Below are 24,188 nucleotides of genomic sequence, written 5' to 3'. Positions count from 1 at the left end.
CTGTAGTCCCAGCTACTCGGGAGGCTGAGGCAGGAGAATGGCGTGAACCTGGGAGGCGGAGCTTGCAGTGAGCTGAGATCCGGCCACTGTACTCCAGCCCGGGCGACAGAGCGAGACTCCGTCTCAAAAAAAAAAATCTAAGTGTTATTACAAGAGTCAAAGTTTTTTTAAAAAGGCAGTTTCTACAGCAAAAAGGTTACAGTAAGCAAAGATTCATTTACACTTGAAAAAATTTTTAATAAATGTAGTGTAGCCTTTGTGTACAGTGTTTATAAAGTCTATAGTAGTGTGCAATATTATCCTAGACTGTGACTCACCCAGAGCAACTTCCAGTTCTGCAAATTCTATTAATGGTACAGGTGTACCATTTTTATACTGTATATTTACTGTATCTTTTCTATGCTTAGATATGCTTACATACACAATTAGTAACACAATTGTCTATAGCAGGGGTCCCCAACCCAGTACAGGTCCGTGCCTTGTTAGGAACTGGGCCACACAGCAGGAGGTGAGCAGTGGGTGAATGAGCGAAGCTTCATCTGTGTTTACAGCTGTTGCCCATAGCTCGCATGACCGCCTGAGCTCCTGGTCTGTCAGCGGCAGATTCTCATAGGAGTGCAAACCTACTGTGAACTGTGCACGCTAGGGATCTGGGTTGTGTGCTCTTTATGAGAACCTAACGCCTGATGATCTGTCACTGTCTCCCATGACCACCACATGGGACTGTTTAACTGCAGGAAAGCAAGCTCAGGGCTCCCACTGATTCTACATTATGGTAAGCTGCGTAATTAATTTGGTATATATTACAATGTAATAGTAATAGAAATAAAGGACACAATAAATATAATGCACTTGAATCATCCTGAAACCATCTCCCCCCAACCCTGGTCCATGGAAAAACTGTCTTCCATAAAACTGGTCACTGGTGCCAAAAAGGTTGGAAACCACTGGCCTATAGTATTCAGTACAGTAACATGCTATACAGGTGGGTAGCCTAGGAGCAACGGGCTATACCATCTAAGCTTACATTAAGTACACTCTGTGATGTTTACACAACAAAATCACCTAACGATGCATTTCTCAAAACGCAGCCCCATTGTTAAGCAACATATGACTAACATGATTAGCATTTTTAAGGTACTTTTCTAGTTTAAAGTCATTTCATAAGGAACAAAAGTGTACTGTATAGCCTGACATATTCATATTCTGAATTTTAGAAGAACAACAGAATATGCTTACACAATATAATTACCAATACTTATATTTTAAGAATGTAGTTCTGGCTGGGCGTGGTGGCTCACGCCTGTAATCCCAACACTTTGGGAGGCGGAGGTGGGCAGATCACCTGAGGTCGGGAGTTCAAGACCAGCCTGACCAACATGGAGAAACCCTGTCTCGACTAAAAAGTAGTTCTTATTTACAAAGAGAGTAACTGTGATATTTTAAGTAATTCAGCACTATTTGGCTTAGGACATTTTGTTATAAGGCTAGTTGGAAAGGGGACACTTTCCATAGTATGGTAAAATAAAACTAAAAAACAGTGATGTTTTCAGAAACAGGTAAACTACAGTATACCAAAAATACAAAGAAAGTACTCAACTAAAGAAAAGCTGAGGAAAAAATTAGGGGACGTGGGGAAAGGGAGAAATAGGAATCTGAAAGTAATTACATATATTTTTCCCCAATGGAAACTATTTGGGCTTAGTTTTCAAGCTGCCACTTTTGGCCGTTTTGCCTCCCCTGATGCTTCATTTCATCATCTTTACGTTTTTCCAAAAAACGACTTGCCAGCACCAAGGCAGAGTGGTGTTAGAACACACACTACCCTGGGAATACAGAGGCCTGGCTCCTTGCTGTGGCTCTGTGGCTTCACCTCTCTGAGCTTCAGTTTCGGCATCACTGGACTGGATGTTTTGAAGTGAGCTTGCTGCAGACACTCAGCATACGTAGCTTTGGCCTCCCCAACCCCCAATTCCACCAAAGTAGCTCCACACTTTTTTTTTTTTTTTTAATTACACACATATATTTAACAGTACACTTCTACACAGAGTACTAAGAGCACTTTTCTTCATATTTTACAGAAGGGCTAGAAACATACAGATTTTCTTTTTCTTTTAAGACAGAGTCTTGCTCTGTCACCCAGGTTGGAGTGCAGTGGAGCCATTTCAACTCACTGCAACCTCCACCTCCTGGGTTCAAGCGATTCTTCTGCCTCAGCCTCCCAAGTAGGTGAGATTACAGGTGCATGCCGCCACGCCCAGCTAATTTTGCATTTTTAGTAGAGACCGGGTTTTACCATATTGGCCAGGCTGGTCTCAAACTCCTGACCTCGTGATCCGCCCGCCTCGGCCTCCCAAAGTGCTGGGATCATAGGTGTGGACCACTACACCCAGCCCAGATTTTCTTTTTTTTTTGAGACGGAGTCTTGCTCTGTCTCCCAGGCTGGAGTGCAGTGGCCTGATCTCGGCTCACTACAACCTCCGCCTCCGGGTTCAAGCATTCTCCTGCCTCAGCCACCTGAGTAGCTGGGACTACAGGTGTCCGCCACCACCCCTGGCTAATTTTTGTATTTTTAGTAGAGACAGGGTTTCACCATATTGGTCAGGCTGGTCTCGAACTCCTGACCTTGTGATCCGCCCGCCTTGGCCTCCCAAAGTGCTGGGATTACAGGCTTGAACCACTGCGCCCGGCCCCAGCCCAGATTTTCTATTAGTAATCATACACATCACCAAATCTAGCTCCTAAATAGGATGCATTTTGTTTAGAATTTAAAGGTTTAAGGGCAATAAGCAGGAGAGGAAAAAGTATGTACATTTTTATTTTACAAAACTGACTAAAAAATACATTCAAGAAATAGTAAAGAGAATTTAGTACAATCTTGTTGGGTGTGGTGGCTCATACCTGTAATCCCAGCACTTTGACAGGCTGAACTGGGAAGACTGCTTGAGCCCAGGAGTTCAAGACCAGCCTGGGCAACAGAGTGAGACCCCATCTCAAAAAAAAAGAATTTAATATTATCTCATGTGCCCTGAAGTGGGTGGCACCTGATTAAGAGGGGTAATCGCTATGTCCAAATAATCTCCTACATGGAGCTTCTGCAACTGCAGAGTCACAGAATCATCAGTCCCCTTTCTGCCAGCACACTTGCATTTTAAAATACATTAACATTCCTTGTAATATTGCATTTGATAAAATAAGGGTGCTGCTGTCTTTGTTTCTGAGACAAAGACACAGCGGCTCATGCTTGTAATCCTAGCACTTTGGGAGGCCGAGGCAGGTGGATCACGAGGTCAGGAGAACGAGACCATCCTGGCTAACACAGTGAAACTCTGTCTCTACTAAAAATACAAAAAAGTTAGCCGGGCGTGGTGGCAGGCACATGTAGTCCCAGCCACTCGGGAGGCTGAGGCAGGAGAATGGCGTGAACCCGGGAGGCGGAGCTTGCAGTGAGCGGAGATCGCGCCACTGCACTCCAGTCTGGGTGACAGATGAGACTCTGTCTCAAAAAAACAAAAACCAAACAAACAAAAAGTTTAAAAATCTAGGGACTAAACAGATCACTGTTTTAAGTTATTTTTCACTCTAGCATGCTATAAATGTATAGTGCTTGACCCTTTTGTTTTAACTTCCTGATTTTGTGCATTTTAGAGTAGAAACCAATTTCTCTTTTTGAGGTACAGAAAACAGAGTAAACAAGAGGTGGCAAAAATTTAAGAATCAAAATGTCATTGAAAGTCCTTGCCAATTAACGGAATTTGAAGAGTGTCGCTGAACCTGTGCCCAGCTCTAAACCTGCATCTCTTACTTCATCAGCAAGGCAATGACTGAGCCATGTTTAACTTTCAACTTATAATCCAAGGGATCCATGTACTACAAACACAGAGACTTCAATGAGAATCTGGAAGAAACTCATCCACCAAAATGTCTTTTACTCTCTTATAAGTTAATATATATTTAGATTTTTCAAAATGCTTACTTTTATATTTAAAAATTTAGAATAGAGTATCATACAAAAGCATACTAACTCCAATACAAATTACTTCTGCAAATAATTCTACACAAAATTTTTCCTACTGTAGAATTTTTAATATGTTATTTGAGGGAGTTTAAGCAATTCAGTAATATTAAATTTTTAAAATAAAATTTGTGTTTTTATAATGTAAAAGTAAAATACAATCAGTTTACTTTTTGTTTATGGTAGGAGGAGGAGAGGAATGAAGTGACAGAACAAAATTCAAAATACAACAAAACAAACATCTTTTATTTTCTTTTGAAATTTGCCTTCTTTTTTATCAGAATAAATGTCTTGATTCCAGATGGGACTGGGAGGTCATCCCCATGAATGGAAAAGCAATTAACAGACCTTACTAGCAGGGTTATAGCATTTTCATACTTTATAATGTCACAACACTGAAGTATACTACTTTTTAGTTTAATACTGATTTTTTAAAGCACTCATCAATGTCCGTTATGTGCTTGATGTAAGTCTCCTTTTAGTTCAAAGCAGTTAATGACATTTTGTCAATCCACCATTTTCTATAGCCTGAAATGTATGAGTATGATTTCATATCACTTAGAAAGCCAATTCTTTCAAAAGAAAGGTGGAGATACTTAAGAATTGTCCCCTCAGTGCTGCTTCCTGATTGGGGGGGAAGAAAAAAAAAAGAACTCCCCCCACCCCTCCAAGCAAGAATGGAGGCCACGAGAACTCACGCAACCTCTCCCCAGGGCATCTGCAAAATGGGAAATGCCCCCTCCCCAGATGAGCTCAGGCACCATGATCCCCTCTCTGACGAAGAAACAGAGTAGAAAGGCACCAACACCAGCCTGGAACTTGAATGGCAAAGAACTTGAGACAAATAAGACCATCCCCTTCATGTGCTCTCTGACACCCAATCCATACCCACCAGGACTCAGAGTGCTTGCCAACTGTTTGAAGGAGGGACAAGGCCCAGCTTCCACTCCTCACTGTTTCAAAAGGCTAGATGAGCAGAACACCCATCTGCAGTTGCTGTGGTATCCAACACTAGAGTTCTCTGCAAGGTCAGCCAGAAACCTGGATACTCAGACTAGGCAAAATACATACATGTCTCAGCACAGGAACTATGTTCTCGAGGTTGACCAAGGTTGGTCCCTAGAGGCATTTTTAAAAAGAAGCATGTGCTGGTCTAACACCCTTAGGCATTCTCAGGGTCTCAACACAGTAGGGGCATTGCTCATTTATAACTGGTCAGAACAACATGCGCTTTCCTTCTCTGAAGTGCTCCCAGCCCTCACTACTGCGTGCCACTCATCCCTACATGTCAAGTGACTGGAATGTTCTTATTATAATGTAACTGCCTCTCAGGAGCATCTGGACTGCAGCTGCCTGTCACCTATGAAACACACGCAGGGTGCCACAGGTCATCCCTTCTCCCTCTGGTAAGCCCTGTTGCTCTTAATGTAGCAGGAACCTTCCCTTCTCCAGTGCTGAGCCCCACTGCCCATCTGTCTGGAACAGGAAGAACTTCTGGGTTCCTGATGAACAAGAGGTATAGAGCAAGAGTTGCCTCGGACCAGGCTAGAAGCCAACTAAAGGGCTACTTCAAAGACCACTGTTTTTCCCCCTCCAAATTATTATTTATAAAAAAACAAAAACAAAAACAAAACAAAACAAAAAAACAAGACTGCCTTTATAGAAACGAAGTGTTTATCAAAAAAGCCTGTCCCCTCCTTTCAGGGGCAGGACTTGTCTGATTCAATACTTGTACCAACAACAAGGAAACAAAACTAAGCCCAGTGGGGAACCTAATAGCGAATTAAGTCTGCATAGCCTCTAAAGCAAATGAGCCATGAACTCCAATGTTCAGGAGCTTGGGGGGATATAGGCAAAACCTGACATTAGTGGAACAAAGCAATTCACAGCTGTGCAAGTAATAACAATTCATTTTAAAGAAGCCCCCTCTCCCTACGCCCCACCCCAAGTACAGATGAAGACTGCCACTAGTACTATTCTATAGAGAAGCAAGCACAGAAAGTGGGACCCTGAAGACCGAGAACTTTGAGATGGGCAAACTGTGACAGGGAGGAGAACATAGCACAGAGAGGCTGAACAAGTCAAACAGGTGCCACGAAGACACACCAGGTGCCCCCAGTCTCTTCCAGAAGGAAATGACTAAGTAGCAGAAAGAACCCACCAGCAGCTCCCTAGGGTCTAGTTTCTACAGACAAGCAACCATGATTTCTTCTTTTTTTTTTTTTTTTGAGATGGAGTCTCGCACTCGCTCTGTTACCCAGGCTGGAGTGCAGTGGCGAGATCTCAGCTCACTGCAAGCTCTGCCTCCCGGGTTCACGCCACTCTCCTGCCTCAGTCTCCTGAGTAGCTGGGACTACAGGCGCCCGCCACCACGCCCGGCTAATTTTTTGTATTTTTAGTAGAGACGGGGTTTCACTGTGTTAGCTAGGATGGTCTCGATCTCCTGACCTCGTGATTAGACTGCCTCAGCCTCCCAAAGAGCTGGGATTACAGGCATGAGCCACCGTGCCCGGCCAGCAACAATGATTTCTAAGGCTTTATTTACTACAGCTACTTCCAGCCACAAAGGAAAGGAAGGTTAAGAGTACTGGGGCTTTGGATTAAGGAAAATCTGGATTTAAATACTAGCTCAGCCACTTCCTGTTACTCCAATTCTGTAAGCATCAGTTTCCTCATTGTAATACTGAGAATACATTTATTATCTTAGGGCAGTTATGAAGATTACATAAAACAAAACCAACAACAATGCATGTAAAGCTTGTAGCATAATGTTCAAACTACAGGTATTATTTAATTTTAAAAAGTCAGACACTCAGGTATCACTTACTTGTGGTAATTCTCCTTTTTCTCATCTCTCCAGTTTTTATTTAATTGGTGAATTTTCACAGCTACGTATCTTTGCTCTGTTAGATCAAATGCCTATAAAGAAAGAGAATAAATTATATTCTGGGCAAATGTTAAGAAGAATTACAGGCAACTGATGTGAAGCTTTAACATATAACATAATCAGAGTCCAAAATACATTATTAAATATATCACACACTTGTATCAGTGTTGCAACCATCTTCTTGAAACTTGTGATTAGATAATTTAGAAGTCTCCAGACACACTGGCACCAAGGGGTTTAGAACATAAAACCAGGCCAACACCACAAACAGAAAGATAGCCCCTGCCTTCAGAATCATTTCCCAACTATGCTCTTTCTGGACACCATCTATTCCCCGTCTGGGACCCATCTCTCTTAGGTTGCTCTTGTCCTTCAGTTGACACTGGGACTTTACAAGCTTCAAATATCCTGCCACTTTTGAAATCCTAGGGACACACACTGTCTGCCTCCTGGAGAAAATAACCCCTCACAATATACTTCTTTGGCATGATTATTTACAAAATAACCCTGTAATTTGGCATATTGTTTATTAAAATAAAAAGAGAAACAAGAACAAAAAACAGCCCTGCCTTTAGTCCCATCTCTATCTGCTGCGCAAATGAAAAGTGGTTTTGTTGTTGTTGTTGTTTTTGAGACGGAGTCTTGCTCTGTCGCCCAGGTTGGAGTGCAATGGTGCAATCTCGGCTCACGGCAACTTGTCTCTTGCGTTCAAGTGATTCTTCTGCCTCAGCCTCCTGAGTAGCTGGGATTACAGGCACACACCATCAAGCCCGGCTAATTTTTGTATTTTTAGTAGAGACGGGGTTTCACCATGTTGGTCAGGCTAGTCTCCTGACCTCAGGTGATCTGCCGACCTCGGCCTCCCAAAGTGCTGGGGTTACAGGCGTGAGCCACTGTGCCCGGCTGAAAAGCAGTTTTTAATTCCAACAATGGATGAAGTTAGTGACACCAAGTCACTTCTCCAGCACTGTCCAGAGGTAGGAATGGGCTTTCCCCAAAGGCCACCACTGCCGGCAAGTCCTGCATCAGCTAGGTAGTGCTTGCTATAGCACAGTGAAAAAGGTAACATGAATTTTTGAGGAAGCTGGGTGTAAATCATTATTTGATAAAGTAATCTTTCAATTGAATTGAAGATTTCCCTCCAAACAAACGAATTTATTCGCATATCTCCTTTAGAATACTTTTTCTTAGTTTGTAAAGTTCAGATTAAAAGCTTACTATTTCAGTTTCAACACTGTTATCACCCATCTGCTAATTTCCACAAATATACAAATACATGAAGGCAACAAGTGCAGAAAACAGTCCATAAATAGGGTGATCAGTACTTTACAAATCTTTCTAAACCTAAGTTTCTCTAGGTAAGCACTGCATGTAGAGAGAGCTGCTTATAGAGAAACTTCCATCATTTATACCAAATTAAAACCAGTATGTTTAAAGTATAAAAACCACTCACTTCAGACATATCTTATTTCACAAAAACTGCCATATTTTAAATTTTTTTATCTAGACAGGTCCTCAATGTGTTTGCCAGGCTGGTTTTGAACTCCGGGCCTCAAGTAATCTTCCCACCTTGGCCTCTCAAAGTATTGGTATACAGTATCATTTCCCATCCATTCTCTTTCTGGATACCATCTATTACCATCTGGGACCCATCACCCTTAGGTTGTGTCTTGTCCTTCAGTTGACACTTGACAAACTTCAAACATTCTGCCACTTTTGAAATCCTAGGGACACACACTGCCTGCCTCCTGGAGAAAATAACCCGTTATTGGGTTACAGGCAGTAGAAAGTGTTGGGTTGGAGGCAGTAGAGGCCATGCCTGGCCCAAAATGGACACTTTTGAACTTTTTTTCTTACAGAATCTTCAGTCCATCCACAATCATGAATACCATCATGGTTTCACGCAGAAAACCATTTCAAATAATTTTTAAAAAACAGTAAATACCACCCAATTTATAAGAGTACCAATGCTATTTCAAGCATAATTTTCTCTAACTACACTGTACTTCTAAATCCAAGACACTGTGACCTACCACTGACTTAAGAAAGGATTTTGGAGAGTAGAGAACAGCGAAAGAAAAACTAAATGCACACATCACTGTAAGAAGTATTTAGATCTCAGAAACAAAATGTGTGGGGCTGAGCGTGGTGGCTCACACCTGTAATCCCAGCACTTTGGGAGGCTGAGGCGGGCAGATCACGAGGTCAGGAATTTGAGACCATCCTAGCCAACATAGTAAAACCCCATCTCTACTAAAAAAATACAAAAATTATCCAGGTGTGGTGGCGGGTGCCTGTAATCCCAGCTACTCGGGAGGCTGAAGCAGGAGAATCACTTGAACCTAGGAGGCAGAGGTTGCAGCAGTGAGCCAAGATCACACCATTGCACTGCAGCCTGGACGATAGAGTGAGACTCCGTCTCGAGAAAAAGAAATAAAATGTTTGAAGAAATACATTAGGAAAAAATACGATGATGAAATTAACTAAAAGTAACCGGGAGGCACCAAGAACCAATTTTGATGTTTTAAAATTACATACACTTCTAGGTATATATCCAAAAGAATTGAAAGCAGAGTCTCATAGAGATATTTGGACACCCAAATTCAAAACAGAACTACAGGCTGGGCGTGGTGGCTCATGCCTATAATCCCAGCACTTTGGGAGGCAGAGGTGAGCGGATCACTTAAGATCAGGAGTTCGAGATTGGCCTGGCCAACACAGTGAAATCCCATCTCTACTAAAAATACAAAAAAAATTAGGTGGGCATGGTGGTGCACACCTGTAATCCTAGCTACTGGGGGAGGCTGAGGCAGGAAAATCACTTGAACCCGGGAGACGGAGGTTGCAGTGAGCCGAGATTGCACCACTGCACTCCAGCCTGGGCGACAGAGCAAGACTGTCTTAAAACAAACAAACAAAACAAAAACAAAAACAACAGCACTATATACAATAGGCAAGAGATGGAAGCAACCCAAGTGTCCATCGACAGAGGAGGATAAACAAAATGTGGTACATACAATAAAATATTAAGTGACCTTAAAAAGGAAGGCAATCCTGTTACATGCTATAGCATAGACGAACCTTGAGGACATTATGCTAGGTAAAATAAGCTGATTATGAAAAGATGTAACACGATTCCACTTCTGTAAGAAATCTAAACATAGTCAAATTCAGAGTACCAGAATGTAAAATGGTTCCAAGGATGAAGAGGAGGGGGAAAGGAAAGTTGGTTAATGGCTACAGAGTTTCAGTTTTGGAAGATGAAAAAAAGTTTGAGATCTATTTCACAAAAACGTGAATGTTCTTTACTGAACTATACACTTAAAAATGGTTAACATGGTAAATTTTATATCTATCTTTTTACGATAAAAAAATTACAAAGAAAATAAACTAAGAATTGACTTAAGAATGAACATAAATAAAAATGAAGCAGAAAGAATGAAAGCAGACATTAATGAAACTGAAAACTAACGAAATAGCAGATTTGATCAACAAAAAAGTTGACTCAGGAAAAAATTAATAACAACACTGACTAATCTCTAGCCTATCAATCAAGAAACACAAAAATAAAAATTTTTCAAGAACAGAGAAGTAACTAGGGTGTGGAGTATCTATCTATCTATCTTTTTTTTTTTTGAGATGAGTCTCGCTCTGTCACCCAGGCTGGAATGCAGTGGCCGGATCTAGGCTCACTGTAAGCTCTGCCTCCCGGGTTCATGCCATTCTTCTGCCTCAGCCTCCCGAGCAGCTGGGACTACAGGCGCCCGCCACCACACCCGGCTAATTTTTTGTATTTTTAGTAGAGACAGGGTTTCACCGTGTTAGCCAGGATGGTCTTGATCTCCTGACCTCGTGATCTGCCTGTCTCGGCCTCCCAAACTGCTGGGATTACAGGCGTGAGCCACCGTGCCCAGCCAGTGGAAAATATTTTTTAAAACTCTAGGCCAAGCATGGTGGCGGTAATCCCAGCACTTTGGAAGACTGAGGGGTGACGATCACTTCAGGCTAGGAGTTTGAGACCAGCTTAGACAGCACAGTGAAACCCTGTCTCTATTAAAAAAGAAAAAATATATAAACAAAATAGATTTCCTAGAAAAATTAAATTACCAAAACTGACTTAAGAGAGAGAAAATCTGAATATATCAATAGTTGTAGAAGAAACTGAAAAGACAGCCAAATGTTTTCCACTAACTCAACATCTCCCAAGTGATTTTTCTTTTCTTTCTTTGTAGAGGCATGGTCTATGCTGCCCAGGCTGGTTTCAAACTCCTGGGCTCAAGTGATCCTCCCGCCTCGGCTCCCAGAGTGCTGGGATTATAGACATGAGCTGCAGAGTCTGGCCTGCCCAAGAAGTTTTTGAGTCAACTCTAACAAACTTTCAATGAGCCAACAATTCCCAAGTGATGAAAAGGGTTCCAGAGCATGGAAAAAAGAGACTTCACAACTCTATCTAACGAGCTAAGATAATTATGACATCAAATTTTGACAAAGCTGCTTGCATACAAAAGGTGACTATGGGCCAATCATACTTATAAGCACAGATTAAAAAATACAAATAAGATACTAGAAGCCAGGTGCAGTGGCTCATGCCTGTAACCCCAGCACTTTGGGAGGCTGAGATGGGAGGACAACTTGAGCTCTGGAGTGGGAGGTTGCAGTGAGCCGAGACTGCACTGCTGTACTCTACCCTGGGTGTCAGAGTGAGACAATGTCTCCAAAAAAAAAAAAAAAAAAAAAAGGCACTAGAATATCAAAACCAGTACGGTAGTGCACTAATCGTAATATAGTTCTGGAGATGAACAGTGATATAGTGATGTCAGTTGCACACATTGTGAAAGTACTTAATACCACTGAAACATATACTTAATAAAATCACAGTGGAGTGCAGTGGCTCACACCTGTAATCTCAGCACCCTGGGATGCCAAGGCAGGAGGACTGCTTAAGCCCCTAAATTGAGACCTGCCTGGGCAATGTAGCAAGACCCTATCTCTACTAAAAATTTAAAAATTAGTGCACTGGGCCTGTAGTCCCAGCTACTTAAGAGGTTGAGGCAGGAGGTTTGCTTGTGCCCAGCAGTCTGAGGCTGCAATGAACTATGATCGTGTTACCTCACTCCAGCCTGGGCAACAGAGCAAGACCCTGTCTCTAAAATAAATAAATAAATAAAACCGCAATTTAAAAAAAATTAGAAAGAAAACGGCAGAACTAGTTTTACCATTTTTATTTGCAATGAAAACTATTTTACTAAAAAGATTTCCCACATATAAATTCATACGGGCATAACATAAATCCTAACAGTTAAAGCTGTACATCTGAAAGGTACAGCTGTGCAACAAAGACTACTTAATAAACAATTCTATACTTTACAGACAGGTGCCAGAAACATGTAGAAAAATTAAATCCACATGTTATGGATCTGTAGCTATGAATCCCTCATTTGGTAAAAATCAACCTGGAGGCTCAGCAGCCTGTACTTCGCTGGTCCAACTGAAGCACTCTAAGCCAGAACACTCTTTCAGACTTCCAGTGCTAGTAAATGACATTAGAACACTTCTAAAACAAAAAGCAAGTTTTCCAATTTAAAAAAAATCTATTCTTATTGGAAATAGGTTTGACACATCTATTCCGTACAAGAAATAAAGATAGCACACACTCTTTTCTAACAAATATGAGGCAGAAAGTATAGGACCAGAATAAAAATCATCATAATTTCACCACCCAGTATACTTCCTTCCTGCTTTTTAAATTTATAATTATTTATTTTTCAAACTTGAAAATGACAATACTGTATTCTGCTTGGTCACTTAGGTTTAAAAGCTCTTTTCCCAAAGATACAGGTTTTTAAAGTTTTTGAATTTCAACCAATGGATACCAACCTATAATTATCAGTATTTTTAATGTTCTCCGAGTTGGTAAGAGCCGATAATTTAACCCCTAGTCTTTGTATCCAGTTCCTTATACTTACCTTGTAAACTTCACTGAAACCTCCTCTACCCAAAAGATGTAACAACAAATATCTGTCATTTAGCGTTGGATGATCTTTAAATCTGTGGAAACAGGGAACATGGAACACCCTGAGATCATGGACTACAGTCTTCCATGCTTGCCAAATTCCCAGAATATCTAACACATTATACATACAATTATAGCTGCTGTTGGCAGTTTGACAATCAACATCAACGTGGCAAATACTGAGTATAAAGTTACACAGTTCAAAGAGGCAGTGCAATTACAATGAACAGCACTAGCTGCAGAGCCACAGGATTTGGGTGCTGGTCTCAGTGTAGCTACACTAGACCTTTCTTGCTCCTCCTGCTTTTTTCTGCCCTGCTATACAATGAGGGAGGGTAGATTAGAGTAGACCAGAGATTTTAAAATTGTGCTATTTGGCTCCTCCAAACTATTCAAGGGCCACATGTTCTCACCATTTCAAAAATACCTACAGTAAAATTCCAAGACACTTGCTATTTCCTTAAAAACAGATTTGATTATAAAGTGAGTCACATGTTCTATGTGCATTCATTATTCTCTCTTTAAGACAGATATAACTGTGTTCCCCATATTAGATTCTACCTTGGGTAGTTTCTTAGTAATATGATAAAGAAATGACAAGTTCTGGCAAAAACAAATTTAAAAATATTTGTACCTAGTTCCTGATCTTAAACAATCTCACTATTAATTCTGAAATTACTTTACATGGATTCTAAGAAAGTAGCATGCCTATTTGGAGAGACATTACTGCATGGTGGTTTGGATGAAAAAGATCCAAGTTTAACTCTTTGGTCACATTATTTATGAGTCCCTGGTCAAGTTAATTTACTTTCTCTAAGCTTGTTTTCTGATTGATGTATTAAAGATGACTGGGTTATCCTGCAGATTAAATGAGAGCACTAAGGGCACTTAGGACCAGGCCTGATACACAGAGAGTTCTCAGAAAGTGGTACCTGCTGTTGTCTGCCACTTTCACAGAAAGAAAGGTCCAAAGCTCGTATAAGCCAAACAAAAATACACAAGCTGTGGCTTTATGAAAAAATGTTTCAGGGTCCAAAAAAATCTGGGGAAAAAACAGATTACTTATAAAAGCCCCTTTCTACTTTCAATCTACTTTGCCCAGTTTCAATTCATCTATAATTAATGTAATGAACTTAAGAGTCTTACTTAAAATGTCATCACCTGAATGGCCCTCAAAGGTCAATCAGAAACTGAGTGTCATCTCAACCCAATACTCTTCCCACAACACCACACAGTGACCCATCTTCCCCTTCTTAAGGCTCTGTAGGGAAATCTGAATATGCCACATATCTCAACCATTTATAATTACGAAGCCATATTGTTTTAGTAATCTCTACTCATGTAAAAATGCTCTATGTATACACATATGTACTTAATATATAAATTTAATACAATTGTATATTTAAACCAAGGCAAATCATAATTTTGTTTACAAAATTGTATTAGATGCCACAAAAGAGCTCAATACACTATGGAATCATTTATGTAACTCACATTAAGCAAACACATTATTCTAGACCATTCAATTCATACCATAAAATGCTTAGCAATCTCCAACCCAATGTACCCCCAAGTAGCTTACTGTGAATTATCTTCATTATGTATCCTTTTTAGTTCCCTGATATGTAGATTTCTAACCCTTTCTAGCCTCTCCAGCTCTGCCTGGATCTCTGCTTCCTCCTAAAGCGAAAAGGAAAGAAATAGCACAGGGATCTTATTTCAAAAACAATAGCAGACATTTATCTTATGAAAGGCTAAAGGAAGGTGCTTTGCATTTAAAGATTTCTTTTTAAGCGATAAGAATTTTAATCATAAAAATTAGCCCATAGAAAATAATAAAATTCAAACCACACAGAGGAGTTCAGTGAGAAAAGTAAAAGTTCTCTACCCTCTTCCTCCCTCCTCTCCATGCCCACTCCTGAGATGTAACCACTATTAAGTTTCTTACATAAGTTTCCAGGAATGTTTTGTGCATATACACACAGACATGGAAACATTTTTTACAAAAATCAGGTTATCTATCTGGTTCTCGTCTTTAAGTGTGGATTACATTTGGTGCCTTAAGTTCTACTTATTTTTATGTTTTATTTTTTGAGACGGAGTTTCACTGTTGTTGCCCAGGCTGGAGTGCGGTGGCGCAATCGCGGCTCACTGCAACCTCTGCCTCCCAGGTGCAAGCGATTCTCCCACCTCAGCCTCCCGAGTAGCTGGGACTACAGGCACACGCCACCACACCCAGCTAATTTTTTGTATTTTTAGTAGAGATGGGGTTTCACTATGCTGGGCAGGCTGGTCTCGAACTCCTCACCTCAGGTGATCCACCCACCTCAGCCTCCCAAAGTGCTGGGATTACAAGCGTGAGCCACCATGCCCAGCAAGTTCTACTTATTTAATAAGCTCTGAGAACCCAGTGGGAAAACAGCATGAAAACTAATATGTGAAATAAAAAACAAAAGCACGCGTACCAAAAGCAGTTTAGTAAATCCTTACTGACCATTATCACCCATAAACAGCATCGACCAATGTATGGGCTTCTGAATTTTAAGAGCTGAGCAAGCTACATCTAAGATATCTCAGGGAACATCATCAATAACAAATTCTATATTATGTGCCTTTGTGTTTGAATAAGGTTTGGTGTAAGACTTTCTCTTTTGAGCTAGTTTAGGCAAGGAATAAGAGCTGCTATGTGATTTAAAATATGACAGTATAAAATATGATTTAAAATCTTCACATCAATTTCAAAACCATCTGCTCTTATTATATATTTAAATTTTACTCCAAAGATAACCACTTGGGAAGCCTTATGATGTGTACAGAATTATCTGCTGATAGATCACTGGGGAAAAAAAAAACACTTATTGGGTTGCTGGAATTGACTTGAAAATGGAAAGATAGGCCAAGCATGGTGGCTCACACCTGTAACCTGTAATCCCAGCACTTTGGGAGGCCGAGGCAGGCAGATTACTTGAGGTCAGGAGTTCGAGACCAGCCTAGCCAACATGGTGAGACCTCGTCTCTACTGAAAATACAAAAATGAGCTGGGTGTGGTAGAACATGCCTGTAATCCCAGCTACTTGGGAGGCTGAGGCATGAGAATCGCTTGAGCCCGGGAGGTGGAGGTTGCAGTGAGCCAAGATCGTGCCACTGCACTCCAGCCTGGGAGACAGAGTAAGACTCCATTGCAAAAAAAAAAAAAGAAAAGAAAAGAAAAGAAAGAAAATGGAAAAATATGAGTTCTATCATTAGGCTACAAGACATGACATGAAAGCAGTTACTCAAGCTTTCTGCTGCTATGTGCAGCTACTATGACCAGATAGCTGCAACCCCAAATGTAAACCAGGTACCGCATTTCTCCAGGGAGATTTTCTCATTATACTTACCTTTTTAAGATGACCTAATCTGAGTTTGAAGATTTCTTCTTGTTCATGGTATTCTGCTAATGTTAACCTGAAAAACAGTGGTAAGTTTCAGTAAACTACTAGAAATCATAGTTTGCTTATTTAAAGAGAAATGCTCAAATGTACTATAAGACATATTCAGTTTCAGTCTCAGTTAAAATGACTGAAAGACAGGTTATCTTGTAGTCCTCTGACAAGGGAAAACTTCTGTGATTTACCAGATATGATGTGAGGGAAGAGCTTCAAAGCCAAAATTCTAATTTGCAAAACATAAAAAAAAAATAAGTGAGCCATATTTTTATATTATTTTTGAAATGAGTTTTGTCCCATATATTACTCAGATGAAAATTCATTCAGAGAGAACCAAAAATTGTCTAAAAATCTTTTAGAGGGCAAAACAATAAGCCAATGGATTTGATTATTCTTGTTAACACTTAAACCTTGATAGTGTAATAACAAAGAGAAAGATATAGCAGCAAATTGGAGTCTAGGATTTGGAGTCTGAGGACTAGGGGTTAAAGCACTACTAAGCCGCTGGCGATGTGACCTTGGGCAAGCAACTTTAACCTCTTAACTCAGTTTCCTGAAATGCAGTAAGTGATAATACCTATCTAAGAAAGCGTTGCAGCTTACATGACAATGTATACAGAATATTGAAAATGCTATTTAAATCAACTCTCAAAGGGCTGACTTGATGGGTATTCACGTATTTCATGTTCCACCTACTCCAACAGCATCCTTATATCTCAAGAATGAACAAGTGGCCAGGTTGGGTGGCTTGCTGTAATCCCAGTACTCTGGGAGGCTGAGGGGGAAGGACTTGGAGCCAGGAGTTTGAGACCAGCCGGGGTAACAAAGCAACACTCCATCTCTGTGAAAAAAAGAAGAAAGAAGCTGGGCATGGTGACACATGCCTGTAGTCCCCAGCTACTCAGGAGGCTGAGATGGAAGGATTGCTTGAGCCCAGGAGGTTGAGGCTATAGCGTGCTATAATCATGTCACTGCACTCCACCCCAAGGAACAGAGCAAGGCTCTGTCTCTTAAAAAAAGAAAAAAGAAAGAAAGGAAATAAAAAAAGATGAACAAGTGAGAATTACTTTTTTCTTCCGTCTCTACCTTTTTTGCATTCTGGAAGCATATACAGATATTTAACATTTTTAGATACCACTGTTTAGATATATTCTAAATAGCAGAAGAAAGAGGAAATATCTATCCTATCAACCAGAACACAGCCTTTGAGGTCTAACTCAAGAAAAAATAGAAAGAAGAAGAAACTCACCTACTAGGGCTATCTCTTTACAGATGCAGAAATATCTGTATCTATTACTCCATTCCACACCAGCAAAAAACAGATAAATAAAAAATGATGGCTAAGAATTCTCTGTCTGAAACAGGTTCAGGGCCAAGAAAGGATAATATGACTCACTCCAAGACTCCAGAGGCCTACTTCTGGCTTCTGGTCAAAGTAAGAGCCAATTCACAGATACTCTAATTAAAAACTGGACTGAAAGCCTTCTGGATTGGATTTTATACAGGACTCCAGATGGGAACTGCTTACACATTACTAGCCTAGATAGAATTCTAATTATTGTTCTGTGGCAACCTATGCCTTCTTTAGCACTCCTAAGCGAATGGTTTTGTGCATTAGCATTAAATAATTTTCAAATAATACTAGAGGGAAAGTCTCTTCACAAAATAAACACAGGAGTCATGAAAGAAAACATTGGTCAGATTAATTAGCCTGGACAATCTTTCAAATCTGAGCCCCTACTTGGACTTGCTGAAAGGAAAATACTTTATATTTAAGACTCTATACTCTTCCCCTCTTCTCATTCTGATTATTGCACATGACTAGTCTTTAAAATCAAGGGGAAAATGTTTTATAACATTTGGGCTCGGTTCAGTAGCTCGCGCTTGCAATCCCAGCACTTTGGGAGGCTGAGGAGGGTGGATCATTTGAGGTTGGGAGTTTGAGACCAGCCTGGCCAACATGGAGAAACTCCATCTCTACTAAAAATACAAAACTTAGCTGGGTGTGGTGACGCACGCCTGTAGTCCCAGCTACTCAGGAGGCTGAGGCAGGAGAATCATTTGAACCCGGAAGACGGAGGTTGCAGTGAGCCGAGATAGTACCACTGCACTCTGGCCTGGGCGACAGAGTGAGACGTTGTCTCAAAAAAAAAAAAAAAACTATTTGGAGTTATACGAATGAAGATGTTTTCCAGGTTCATTATGCACATTTTTATCGCTATACTTAATGTAATTATTAGTTTATTCGTCTGTTCATCTCACCTAAGTAAACTGGGCTCCTAAGGCTGGGGCTGTATCCTTTAGCTCTGTATTCCCAGAAGAGGGCCTAGCATAAAATAAGCATTTAACACAGACTTACTAAACGAATATCAAGGAAAAGACTTCCCAAAACATCAGATAGGTATGGGGTGAGGATTGGTGTTAAGCCATGTTTCTCAGTAGAATGAAAGAAGATGCATTTCTAGGATGCCACAGACTTTTAACAATAATGTAATACAAGTATTATTATACTTGAAGTGGATTATGTGTTGTTTTTGAGAACTAATATGAAAACATAAAGCAAATGACATATTAGTCGATAAGTTATATGATATATATTTTCTTTCCAGCTATCTCTGGATATGAAACTTACTTTCAGTTAAAGAGAAAGGAAGAAATGAATGGAGAAGGCAGGCATTTGTGCTTAGAATTTCCTACTCCTCCTATACATGGTAGCTATGTAAATAATTGTTGAGTGACAAAGAAAAAGATGACTATACTGCAGTTTAAGATATTGGTATCGGCTGGGTGCGGTGGCTCAAGCCTGTAATCCCAGCACTTTGGGAGGCCGAGACGGGTGGATCACGAGGTCAGGAGATCGAGACCATCCTGGCTAACACGGTGAAACCCCGTCTCTACTAAAAAATACAAAAACTAGCAGGGCGAGGTGGCGCGCGCCTGTAGTCCCAGCTACTCGGGAGACTGAGGCAGGAGAATAGCATGAACCCGGGAGACGGAGCTTGCAGTGAGCTGAGATCCGGCCACTGCACTCCAGCCTGGGTGACAGAGTAAGCCTCTTTCTCAAAAAAAAAAAAAAAAAAAAAAGATATTGGTGTTTTGCTTATATTCCCAGAACAGGAAACAATTCTGATGAGATCAAGTTGTGGCTTATTGGGACAATATCCTTTTCTAATATAACAGCTTTTCGGGGCGCTTATCCTAAGTTTGCAACTATTAACGAAGTGCTCTTTTGACTAGTAAAGAGCATTCTTCTGTTTGAAATAGCAGCCAGGTAACTCCCATAAGACGATACTAGTGTACCACAACCTGGAGCCACATGTAAGCAATAATATCATTTCAGTCCAATGATGTCTTATTTGTTAACCAGGAGTGGCCCGTGACATTACTTTTCCCTCTCATTCAAAATGCCCTAAATAAAGAGCAGCTTTAAGAAAATCAACTAATTTTATATGGCATTTATATGAGTTGAGCGAATCCATTAATGTAACTGAAAAGAAGGTTTAAACCTGAGTGAACTCCAGAATTTACAACTATTGCCAGTGGCAATCAACAGGACATTTGTATTTGGGGGTATGGTGTGGTGTCTCAGCGTTCACGTCAATAAAGAACATACGTTTCATTTTCAGCTCCATTGGTCTTGCTTTTCCGCTGTTTCTGCTCATTGGTTGCAGGAGGGGCCTGACCCATGGCAGGAGGTTTCCGCTTTGCTAACATTTTCCGTTGTCTTTCTATCTCTTCCCTCTGTGAATTTATCCTTTCCTGTTGCCTAGAAATATAAAAGATGTTGCACAAAGAAAGTCAAAAGTTTTACCACAGCTATAGAACACACACAATTTGTCACTTGTGTATCCAATTTCAGAAAAAATAAGCCCCTTTAAGTCAAGAAGAGATCTGATTTTAACTTCAGATTGGAAGGGCCAAATAATTGGTGATAGATGTTTTCTGGGAATGAGTCTGTGCTTTAAGACACTAATTATTACTATTTTCAGAGTGGGCAGGAAGGAACGTATCAAATTTCTATTGTGACCTTATTTTCTGACTCAAAAGGAACAATTTTCTGATTCCTTTTTAAAAGCTAAGAAAACAATTCTCTGATCTGAACCCATTAAAAGTAAAAATTGTATTTTAAAAGTTGTAAAATGTTCCAAGTTCTTTTTTATTTTTCTGTGGATGAAAGCTTCTCAGTTTGATGTAAAAAAAAAAAACCAAGTTTGTAGGATGCTAAAGAAAGTAAACAAGATTTTCTTTTAAGATCTATCCTTTATTCTAGTCTAAGGGAGCCATTACTACTCTACACATCAACCCCGCCCACTGATACAGTGACACCTAAATTAAGTTTTTAAAAGACAAATACATTCAGAGAAAGCACAATAAAGTCTTCAACTAGTAAGAACTCCTTAGGGAATAGGGAACAAAATGAATTAGCATAAAACATATTTTACAACTGCAATTAATCTAACACCATTACCATTAGAGTATTTCCTAGTAAGATGTAAAATTTTTCTGTGATTAACTAGTTTACAAATTAGGGACCAATAAAAACTCCATTAAAAAAAAAAAAACACTTTCTCTCATGTATCCTACCACCTAACAGATATTAAGGTTTACAGACTTGGTATATACAAATAAACAAAATTGGAGATTAACCATTTAACAGGCCAGTCTTTAAGTCACCCATCATAATTGACAGTCAAATAATAGCTCCCTTCTCCTTCTCCCTCTACTGTGCTTTTCCTCTCATTCTCTTTTGTGGAACCAACCTTGATTTTTGTGGAATAATAAATTTTTTTTTTTTTTTTTTGAGACAGAGTCTGACTCTGTTGCCCAGGCTGGAGTGCAGTGGTACAATCTTGGCTCACTGCAAGCTCCATCTCCCAGGTTCAAGTGATTCTTGTGCCTCAGCCTCCCTAATAGCTGGGATTACAGGTGTGCACCACCATGCCCAGCTAATTTTTGTATTGTTTTAGTAGAGACGGGGTTTCATCATGTTGACTAGGTTGGTCTCAAACTCCTGACTTCAAGTGATCCACCCGCCTCGGCCTCCCAAAGTACTGGGATTACAAGTGTGAGCCACCACGCCTGGCAGAATCTAATTTTTTAAAACCTACTCTCAAATGGAAGTTGCTCTACCCTCTTCCCTGAACACTGTTGTCAGATCTTTTCCAGATTTAGTACAGTATCTTTTGGGGAAGAACGACAAGCAGAAAACCAAGATTACTCTAGGGTAGATACCCCAATACAGCTTATTTGCACATATCTAGAAGGGCAATGCTGTATGCAAGATTAACCTAATCAGAGTATTACAAAGAAACAACCAGTCACTTGATAATACTATGCCCTTGGCTTCAGGATGAGCCAGGTCACTGATCAGACATCAACTGAACAACAAAATGAAAATTATAATTCAAGAGTTTTCTGTTTGCCTGAAAATTCTTTTTGATTATCATTAGCTAGACCTCCTCATCTCTACTCGCAGAACATATATAAGGTTGGCTCTCCATATCCATGGATTCAACCAACTGCAGATTGAAAATACAGAGGAAAAAAAAAGGATGGCTGCACCTATACTGAATATGTACAAACTTTTTCCCTTGTTATTATTCCATAAACAATATGACAATTATTTACATAGCATTTACATTTATTAGGTATTATAGGTAATCCAGAGGTAATTTAAAGTATATGGGAGGATATGCATAGGTTATATCCAAATACTACACATTTTATATCAGGGACTTGAGCATCCATGGATTTCGGTATCTGAGGGAGGTCCTGTAACCAATTCTCCACAAGGGACAACTGTATATATCATTCATGGCTTGAAAGAAATCTGGGTTGAGACACAGAATCCTTAAGTAAAATCACAGTATTTCTTCTGGAGAAAACATTTACCTTAACTGAGCATGAATTTCCCAATTAAAAAACTGGTAAACATCTTTAGCTCATTTCTACACTTTTCAGGGGCCATGAATGTAAGGCACTCTGAACTCCCTACAGATAAACATACAATATATAGTAGCTTAGTGGAGTGCCACAACATTTTGTCTTTGAAGATTAACACTATTTTGCAAAATTGAGATTTTAAGCAATCACCCTTATCAAACATAAAATAAAAACAATCTTCTATTATTATCAAGGACAATTCATATGTTTAATCTCTTCAGATTCACCAAGAAAGGATCCCTACAGCCATCATATATGTAAACCATAACACAAGGGACACAGATTCCAAAACATCTTTAGGGAAATCCTAAACTGCACATTCTGAGAACAAGAGTTTGAACATGAAAGTTGATGCAACAAAGATCAATGTTATGTATTTTAAGGATTCTCATATAAATTCTTGATGTTCTTGAAACTGCTTCGCTATTTACATCGAAGAAGAAAAGAATAAAGAGAGACTATCAATGGTACTTCATTTAGATTTATTTTGGGAGTACAAAGTCTGGATTATGTCAAACTGTAACTTCTCATAGAACAGGAATCGTGTCTTAGCAATCCATATATCCCCCAGCATGTATAACAGTGCCTTTCACAGAGTTGATCTTTATTTCTTTATAGCATCAATTTTAGAGATTGCTCGCCCTTCATCACCCATAGCAAGAGGCTATTTCTTCTATATTTTACAGAAGTACTGAGGACCCAATAAATCCATCTCACTCAAATCTAAATAACTCTATTTACAAAGCCATTGTCTGCAAAAGAAAAACAAGATAATCAATCTTCTGCACCATTATGGGTTGTGTCCCCCAAAAGATGTATTAGTCGTTAGTACCTCAGGATATGACCTTATTTGGAAACAGGGCGAATAAAGATATTACTAGTGAAGATGAGGTCATACTGGACAAGATAGGACCTTAATCCAATACGACTGGTGTCCTTATGAGAAAAGGAGACACAGAGACGCACAGGGAGAGCACCATGTGAAGAGGAGGTAGAGAATGGAGTTATGCCGCCGTAGGCCAAGGAACACCTGGGGCTGCCACACTGCTGAAGAGGCAAAGAAAGATGTTCCCTAGAGGCTTGAGGAAGTATGGTCCCGTTCCACCTTGATTTCAAATCTTTAGACTCCTGAAGTGTGAGAGAATACATTTCTGTTACTTTAAACCACCCAGTTTATGGTATTTGTTACAGCATCCCAGGAACGGAAGGCGGGTGCCTTCAGCAGCAACACTACCTTCTACACTTCAACTACACTAGAAGTAATGAGTAGTAAAGGTATTTTAAAAACTGTGGCTGGGTGCAGTGGCTCACACCTGTAATCCTGGAATTTTGGGAGGCCGAAGCGGGTGGATCACTTGAAGTCAGGAGTTTGAGACCAGCCTGGCCAATATGGCGAAACCTCGTCTCTACTAAAAATACAAAAATTAGCCAGGAGTGGTGGCGTGCGCCTGTATTCCCAGCTACTCGGGAGGTTGAGGCAGGAGAATTGCTCGAACCCAGGAGGCAGAGGTTGCAGTGAGCCAAGATTGCGCCACTGCACTCCAGCCTGGGCAACAGAGCGAGACTCCATCTCAAAAAAAAAAAAGCACGTATTTCCAGTCATTATTTTAACACAATTATTTAAAGTAATCTGTTATCTATTTTATCTCTGAGACGTCTGAAACCTCAAAACTTCAAACAACATGTCAATACCCCAAACAGCTTTGTTTTTTTTTTTGTTTTTGGAGACGAAGTCTCGCTGTCACCCAGGCTGGAGTGCAGTGGCGTGATCTCAGCTCACTGCAACTTCCACCTGCCAGGTTCAAGCAATTCTCCTGTCTTAGCCTCCCGGGTAGCTGGGACTACAAGCGCATGCCACCATGCCTGGCTAATTTTTGTATTTTTAGTAGAGACAGGGTTTCA

At 40.2% G+C, this 24,188-nt stretch overlaps 1 protein-coding gene across 3 annotated transcripts in view; it reads right to left on the bottom strand.

The window, feature by feature from the left end:
• Positions 1–24,188, bottom strand: part of TLK2 (tousled-like kinase 2) — a 148,383-nt gene that overhangs the window by 25,744 nt on the left and 98,451 nt on the right. For 2 of the 3 annotated variants that reach the window (XM_011947912.1, XM_011947911.1), the window contains exons 11-15: positions 19,957–20,109; positions 16,296–16,362; positions 14,498–14,595; positions 12,869–12,950; positions 6,843–6,934 (exon numbers count right to left, since the gene is read on the bottom strand). In XM_011947912.1, coding sequence (XP_011803302.1) covers positions 6,843–6,934; positions 12,869–12,950; positions 14,498–14,595; positions 16,296–16,362; positions 19,957–20,109 — 492 coding nt within the window. Of the gene's footprint in view, positions 1–6,842; positions 6,935–12,868; positions 12,951–14,497; positions 14,596–16,295; positions 16,363–17,851; positions 17,864–18,615; positions 18,670–19,956; positions 20,110–24,188 lie in introns of all 3 variants that reach the window. The other variant, XM_011947910.1, reaches the window with a different exon arrangement.

The sequence above is a fragment of the Colobus angolensis genome, unplaced genomic scaffold, assembly GCF_000951035.1.
Source record: "Colobus angolensis palliatus isolate OR3802 unplaced genomic scaffold, Cang.pa_1.0 Scaffold271, whole genome shotgun sequence".
Lineage (NCBI taxonomy): Eukaryota > Metazoa > Chordata > Mammalia > Primates > Cercopithecidae > Colobus > Colobus angolensis.
This window is presented reverse-complemented; position numbering and strand designations above follow the sequence as displayed.